This window comes from Nicotiana sylvestris, chromosome 4 (assembly GCF_000393655.2).
Source record: "Nicotiana sylvestris chromosome 4, ASM39365v2, whole genome shotgun sequence".
NCBI lineage: Eukaryota > Viridiplantae > Streptophyta > Magnoliopsida > Solanales > Solanaceae > Nicotiana > Nicotiana sylvestris.
The window spans coordinates 136,410,665-136,419,067 of NC_091060.1; the positions used below are offsets into that span (position 1 = coordinate 136,410,665).

The 8,403-nt window shown below is 39.9% G+C and overlaps 1 protein-coding gene across 1 annotated transcript; it reads right to left on the reverse strand.

The window, feature by feature from the left end:
- Nucleotides 1–537: 537 nt before the first annotated feature.
- LOC138890219 (uncharacterized) lies at nucleotides 538–1,254 on the reverse strand. The gene has a single exon (XM_070173586.1). The coding sequence runs from the start codon at nucleotides 1,252–1,254 to the stop codon at nucleotides 538–540; it is 717 nt and encodes a 238-aa protein (XP_070029687.1).
- Nucleotides 1,255–8,403: the final 7,149 nt, after the last annotated feature.

Here is an 8,403-nt window from a genome sequence, read left to right on the forward strand (position 1 = left end):
TATGAAGAGTTGTCTTGAGCGTCCTCCAGAAATTCATATTTAAGTTGATTTGAGAAAATTTATGTTATTTTAAAATTATTAGACGTATTTATGCTTAATGTTTTAGTTTGTTAGATTAATTTGAAGCATTATTATGCATGAAAATTTAGTTTTACTCTTTTTTCGTTAATTTACTTGTTAAATGCAAACTTCAATTTGTAATTTTGAAATAAATGTAGCACTTGCAATTTATAAGTACAATTTTTTCCCATATTCATTGTATTATTTATATTTTTACTTTATATTAATATAACTTACAATAGTTATACAAAATACAAAAAAAAATATAATTAAAAATTACACTAACTCGGCCCGGCCCAGCCTTTTGTACGCGTAACCTTTACGGTTCATTTTTTACCCGGATGAACCCGAACCCGTTAAGCCCGGTAACTCCTAACTCGTAACTGGCCCGGTTCGTAACCAGTACGATTCCAACATTTCCCTACCCAGCCCGGCCCGGCCCACCCGTTAGACATCCTTACCTGAAACTCCACTAAATTATCTAGTTTTCTTCTTACTCTTAAAATCTGGGGGATAACCTATAATTTTGTAGCAATTTTCCTTCAAATGACCTTTATACCCACAATGTTCACAAATCAACCCTATGCCTTTAGGCTTGAATCCTTGTGTCCTTCTTGCTAACATAGTGAGTGGATCCCTCTGTATATCTACCACACTAAGTGTTCTTCGATTTTCCTCTTGTGGCACAATTACATAGGCTTCATTAATAGTAAATACTGGTCTCCTTGCTAGTATGTTACTCCTTACATTCCCATAGCTTTCATTTAAGCCCATAAGGAACTGCAACACACGCTGAGATTTCAGATGTTTAATTGAAGGTCTTGACTCTTCACAATCACAACAAGAAATTGGGGCCAAAACATCCAATTCATCCCATAGATCTTTCATTTTAGTGTAATAGTTTGTTACTGAATCTGTTCCCTGTCTCATCATTGCAATCTCAGACCAAAGGTAATAGATCCTTGTTAGGTTTGAACGATCAAATATCTCCTGAAAATCATTCCATACCTTCCTAGCATCTGAGGCATAAACGATCCTTGGCATCAATTGGTTCGAAACTGTACTTCCAATCCAAGATAGTACTATCGCGTTGCATTTTTCCCATTGCTCAACCAATTCACCTCTGTACCTACTTTTAGTACATGCACCATCTACAAATCTAAGCTTACCTTTTTCTCTCAGTGCTAGCTTCATTGCCCTGCTCCATAAGGCATAATTTTCTGGCACTGCGAGCTTAATTGGGATTAAAACTAGTCGTGGAGTGTCTCGTGCTTGAAGAAATAGCGGGTGGTTATGGTCGAGTGAGATTACCTCGTCTCCAGCCTTGTCTACCAAAAATTATTTCAATTTCGCCGGATCTTCTCGCAGGATCAAATCCTCACGATCGCAGCTCTGATACCATGAAGAATTGGTGACAGAGATGAAGCTTTCACTGTTCTATCAATGGAGCAGTGAATTAAGGCACATACAGAGAAGATCTTTCTAGAATCCGAGATTCGGAAATGAAGAAGAAGAAGGAATGTTTTCTCATTAAGCTGAAGAATACAAGGACTGCCTTTTATAGATGAAAGCAGCTAACTTCACATGAAGAATTGATGACAGAGATGAAGCTTTCACAATGGAGCAGTGAATTAGGGCACATGCAGAGAAGATCCTTCTAGAATCTAAGATCTGGAAATGAAGAAGAAGAAGGAATGTTTTCTCATTAAGCTAAAGAATACAAGGACTGCCTTTTATAGATGAAAGCAGCTAACTTCACGTGCACTACATGTGCAATTAACTAACTCTTAATAACACTTCTAACTACTGCTTTAACAGTAATAACAATCATCTAATATAGCTAGACTTTAATCATAGTTAACTCAGCTTAGTTAGCAACTATTTCAATAAACTTGTAAGAATATTAAGTGTCGATCTTGCAATACTCATACGATCGAGTCATAGGCGAAATCAGGATATGAAATTTACATGTTTTTATAATGATCTCAAGTTCATATTAAAATAATAATTGAATTTACGATTAAATATTTAATAATTTTTTAAATATATATACAAGATTCGAATAAAAGTTATTAGATTTGTATGAACTTAGATTCGTCCTAATACGGCAACAAATTGTAGAAACGATTCAATGTCCTACACGAATTAGCAGGTATACATAGATTTGATAGCAGTGTGCACTCACTATTAAGACTCAAAATATATTTTCTACTTACTATATGAAGACATATTGTATCTACTTAAAAGTTTTTATAAGTATAGATTTATATTTGATTTGCATTATTTATTAAAAATGAATAGAATCCAATAATACTTTGTAGAATACAGTAAAAAGTGTAAACCTAGAGCATACATATGATGACTGTCAATAGCTATGCCAAGGTTCGTAGAGCACCCAGCATTACCAAATAAAATAGAGTTTGTTTTCTATACATCGACAATAATTTAAATGTTTTAAACTATCTTGTTATTTAAAAAGATAATTACACGTAATTATCAAATAATGATGACCAAAAATAATAGTCAGAATATATATATATATATATATATATATATATATATATATATATATATATATATATATATATATATATAATGAAGGAAGCTTGGATCATTGGATGTCCTTATCCATATGAACTGAAATCCAGAAACTTCTTTTTAATACTATAATTCAGAGATCATCCAAGCGCCATTAATTCTTCTTGACTTACTCTCCACTAAAATCCTAAAACATGTGGTGTTTATAATATGAAAGTAGCATACTTGACAAAACTTGACCAATGTGTATTTGTACAACCACTAGAAGTACTACTTTTGTTTTTATTTTGTTTATTTGCAGCTTGTCGTTAAACATATTACTAGGGCTACATTCAATTGTGGACAAGTATGTCTAATTTCTTTGGGTTTATCCAATGGAGGAAAGAGACTGAAAGAATAGCAAGATTATTAAGGATTTAGAATCCCATTTGAGAAATGGAAGGCTATAGATGCTCCTTTCTCTTAGTTCCCCACAACATTTAATGATAATTTTGTCGTTGCTGCAGTTTATTTTTCCCATTTGGTTTATAACCTTAAGATATATGAAAATTATTTACATCCTCAATTTTGATTTAAAAATTAAACTTTAACTTTAACTTTGAACAATTGACTTTCTCTACCTCAAGCTTGAAGGTTGAATTTTATAAAATGCGGTGCATAGTTTTGCCAAATTATAAGAGTGGCCGCCAAGCGCTCATGCAAATTATTCCATGAATTTTTTTTTTTTTTTTTGTTGTTGGCATTTTTGGTCTTCGTTGCGTACTCGTATTTTACTTCTTTCATTTCCAACGGTAGTTGCTAACTATTAATGAGATTTGACTACATTATAAAGTTGTACCCCATAATTGGGTAACAAAGGTAGTTTAATTCAACACGGATAATTAAGAATAACAGATAAATAAATCTAAGACAAAATAGACGATTAAACCAATCGCAATGTTATGACCAAGCCTGATTTAAGATTGAACAGTGACATCTTCCTCGATTGGACCCTCGGTTCTAGCCCAGTAGTGAATGAAGAACAGAACAAGTGAGCAATATCTTTAACAGTAGCTAGAAAGCAAAAATAAACTTTTATTGCATTAAATTGCGTGTTACAATGTGTCAGATCAAAGAAAAACTTTCCCGTTATATAGTAGGAGAATTTCAGTCCTAGTATAAGTCTAAAAAAGGTAAAAATCTTCTTTCCCTAGTAATTATTGATCCATAATCATTACTGAACGAGATTCGAGCCGTAATATCCGGTTGAGGGTGAGTATTACGGCCCCTATGCGTCATGTATAACCGTCCACCATGTCTCCCAAGGTCTAGGAGTTATACTCGGTCCGGGATGCGTCGCTTTACCATGTCCAACGTCAGATATATGGTCTCAATATGAAGGGCCTCTGGCCCCGATTATAATCTCATGGATTGTGCTCCCCCTTCGTTCTCTCATAGGGGAATCGGGGTAGACATTGATCCCGATTTTACCTGTACACAGATAGCCCCCTCGTTTTCCAGAGAGCAGATTTATCGAAGCGACGAAAAGCGATAAATGAACACCGATTCTTTCCTTCATATGTTACAACCGAGTTGAAGGGTCACCGAGACGTCCATCAATCGCGTCGTTCTGACTTCAGACATGTGTCAATCGCTGGTTGACTGTCCTCAAATGTGAAACGTCACAAATTGATTGTCCTTCCTCTATAAATGCTCTGATCCCTTCTTCACTTCTCCATTTTCCGATTCTAGAGCTCTTTGATTTACCCTCGAATTCTCTACTTACCTTTAACTTCTTCAAATCTTCATACATTGCTCCTTAGATCTTCATATATCCATCCTCAAATCTTCATACTTTCTCTTTGAATCTTCAACCCAGGCTTTCATATCTTCATCATATCTTCAAATCTTCATATATTTTCTTCAAACCTTCATATTCCCAGAATCCGATGGTGAAAGCTTCCAAATCCGTGCCTCAGCAAACCACCCCTTCATTTTCCAACATGGCCACAGATGCTGAGGTGGCCATCCCTGAGATGGCCCAGGAACCTCCCTTGAAGAGCTTCATCCCTGGGGGTTGCCCTATCGATAACGACTTCAATGTCGAGAATGCCTCCAATCAACAGGAAGCGAGGAAGCATGGGGGTACATATGCTCTGTTACTGAGGAGACACTACCCACATTTCGGGTAGACTACAACTGGTAGGGCAAAGAGTTGGTGTCCCCGGGTCCAACGAAGACATCACTACTCACGCAAAGGGGTACCTATGTATTTACACTTACCCCTTCACGCTCGTCCCGGTGGACCCCATAGTCCTCGACTTCTACAAAAGGTACGAGGTCTGCCTTGGGCAGATTTACCCATCCTTTTGGAGGATCGTAATCCTCCTCCAACACTTCGTAAATAACACCCAAGCACCTTGGTTCACCCTCGACCATCTGCTTCATCTATACAGTCCCCGAATCTTCCAAGGGGGGTTGATCAAGCTCGTTCGCCGAGCAAGTAAGGCTTTGTTCTCGAGCATCGACGAGGACCGAGATCAAGGTTGGCAGGGGAGGTTCATTCAGGTGAAAACCGAAGACCTCATACCCTCCGAATTTCTACTGTTCCTTGAAAAGTGGAACACATCCTGTAAGTCTTTTCCTTCTCGAGTATTTGACATTACCCTTTTATTCTTTTTCTAATTGCATGCATTTGTCGTTGTGCAGATATTGCCCAGGTTCCTAATGCAGTCCCCCGCTTCAAGGAGTGGATCGAGGGGATTTAAAAATAGATGTCCTACTTCGAGCGCACATGACACAAGCTCTCGAAGGCCAGTAGGAGGCCCGTTCCCATGGTGAGGCTCTCTCCTAAATGATTACATTCATATACTTGACTTATATTTAGCTAAGTCTTCTTCCTTCTCACAGGATTGACCAAGACCACGGAGCTCATGCTATTGGATGAGGATGAGGATCTGTCCTTGCTTGACGAACCCTCTACTTTGGGACAGCCTGGGACTGCCGTGAAGGAGGAGAAAAAGAAGAAGAGAAATTCCTCAGGCTCCCCGGATGCTAAGGTGAAGAAGAAGATAGTGGCTATCTGGGTTCGGAAAAGGAACAAAATGAGCACCAAGTCCAGGGTACCGGACTCTGATTCCCTTTACTGGAACAATGATTATTCTAAGGACGACGACCTTGAGTTCATTTCTCATGAGTCGACCCTCAACGAGGGGGAGCAGGCGGCAACTAGGAAAGGTGATTGAGAGGTCGATCCCCCTCTAGCTCGGGAACCAGAGGGAGAGACGGAGGCCACGACTTCCCGAGAAGCCGCTCCTACCCCGAAGGAGGTAGCTGATGTCATCGACATTGTGGAGATGCGGTCCTACACTTACTGAGTCCATGTTCGAAGAGGCTTAAGCTGACAAAGAGAAATCAAATAAGAAGGCACCGGGCCCAGATGATGCCCTCAACACGTTCTTCGATGGCATGGACATGACTGCGTTGGAGGACTTCTCTGGGCTTAGCCACCTGGAGGTCCCAAAAAAGGATGTTCCATCGAGAGCGGGCGAGCCGAGCTCGAGCCCGAAACTAGTAAAGTAGCTCCCTGCCCCGAGTATGGATCCCGATAGTAAGAGAATGGTTGTTCTTACTATCCCAGCAGATACCTGGTCGTTATCCGCTCCAGTGGGCGTGGACAACTACCTTCATTGCCTGGTGACCGAGGAGGACCAGGCAAAGATGAACAAAGTAGGCATGTCGAGCCTTTTCAACGAAGCACAACAGACATTGAATCGAGTAAGACGTCTATCTTTCGTATCCTTTGCGAACTTTTGCTCGGCATATTCAAATGACCTTATTATTTTCCAAGCTTCGGTGCTTCATCATGAAAGCTTCTTCCGGTCTCCCTTAGAAATCGGCCAACTCGAATTTGAGCTCAAAGAGAAGATCCGGAAGAAGGACATGTATAGGGCTCTTAGTGAGCAACAAGATGAGGCTCTTAAGGATCTCCCAACTCTTGGGTCCGAGATGGAAAATGCTCAAAAGGAGGCCTCATTTGTGAAAGGGGAACATGCCGATCTGGTCGAGAAGGTACGGATCTTTGAGGCTAAAAATGAAAAGCTACTCATGATGACTAACAACACAACTTCACATGTCCAAGAGAAGATCGACTTGATCGACCAACTTCGAACTGAGATGGATGAGTTTAAGGCCAACGCCGAAGCGTTGAGGGGCAGGATGGACCTGCTGGCTTTGGAAAAGTAGGCTACAAAAGAGGAGCTGGCATCGATCGAGGACTAGCTCCAGGTGGAAAAGGACAAGGCCGAAAAGTGCTCTCGGCTAAATAATGAACTCTGGGCACCGCTGAACTCAGTCGTCACAGAACAAGATGCCCTCTGTCAAGAATACATTGTGCTGAGGTCCAAATTGGAGGCAACTTCGATTGATTCCTCTAATATTGAAGAGATACTAGCCGAGTCCCATTTAAAGACGAAGACTGAGTATGTGAAACGACTATCCTAGAGAGAGACAGTCGAGGGAATTCATGCCCGAAGTTTTGACTTGTCGGTCGAGATCGAACAAGCTAAGAGACTTGAGGCCAAGGCAAAGGAACTCTATGAGCCTGCGGGTCCCGAAGGCTCCGGTCGTTCCGAGGGTTCCGATGATTCTGGTGACGAGTCGAGTCCCAGTGAAGACCAAGCATTGATGCCTTAGTTCTTTTTTAGTTTTCCCTTGTATATTTTCATTTTGTTTATTTTGCGTCCGTTTTATCGTAACTTTGTAAATATATTTGTTTGAAATATATAAAATTTTCCCCTTTGGCAGTACCGTATATTTACCTTTCAACATTTTTTGCGATTTTTTATTTGCGTATCGTTTTTAATGCCTTAGCATAAAATTAAATGTAGTCTAGAGCATTTTAGAGGCCCGATTTCGATAGCAACTCCGAATTACTCGTGGCTTCGAGTCTTCGATAAAATTGAAGGCCTTTAAGATGCTTAAAAGTTTTAGTCATCTATGACGATTTCTTTGCCTAGGGTAATCTTTTAATAGGTTTTGATTAAACGTAATGGCCTTACTTTCTAGGTAGGGACTTCGGACGTCTCCAAGCCGTTTTTAGGGTTGCCGTAGCATTTAATATTTGGGCACTGGCTAATAGGCTTGGTGCCTCCGGGATTCGTTAGCCTGGGTCGTCCAAATTTTTATCAAGTGACAGTCTCCGAGTAGGGGTAGCCCGTGGGCTTTAGGATCTAGGATCGAAGAAGCAAAATGCGTAGTAATAAATTATAAGGAAACATAGTTTTCTTTTATTGCTTTATATGTAGGGTACATGATCGGAGGCGCATAACCCTTATGCTGTGGCTAGAGTGGGCTGCATGGGCATGGTTCACATGACCATTTGACCATTTGACCCTTACAATGAATCCTAATCACTAAGCCTTGGCTTTCAACATATAAAATTTTATTTTCCCTTACTAAAAATCTTAATCTAGGGGTAATAGCCCCTAATATTCGAGGCCGAACTTGTGAGGGCTCGAATATTGTTGATTTGGTGCACACGATCATCAATTACGGTCTAAGGCCGGTCTCCAAAACTAAGGTAGCATGTTTTACTGCTGCCTCGTTAAAAACTTTGCTATAAAACCCGCTTCGGGACAAAATCGATTCAAGGAAAAAAGAGTACAACACGTGCTTTTAGACCTAACAGTCATATTCGCTCCTGGCCAAGTACCTGCATATGTTAGTCCGTAAAGTAACTAAATAAAAAAGGAATTGATTTCGCACCTTAGCAGTAGTACCGCTTTAAGTGTGCCATGTTCCAGTTGTTTGGTAGTTATACACCAT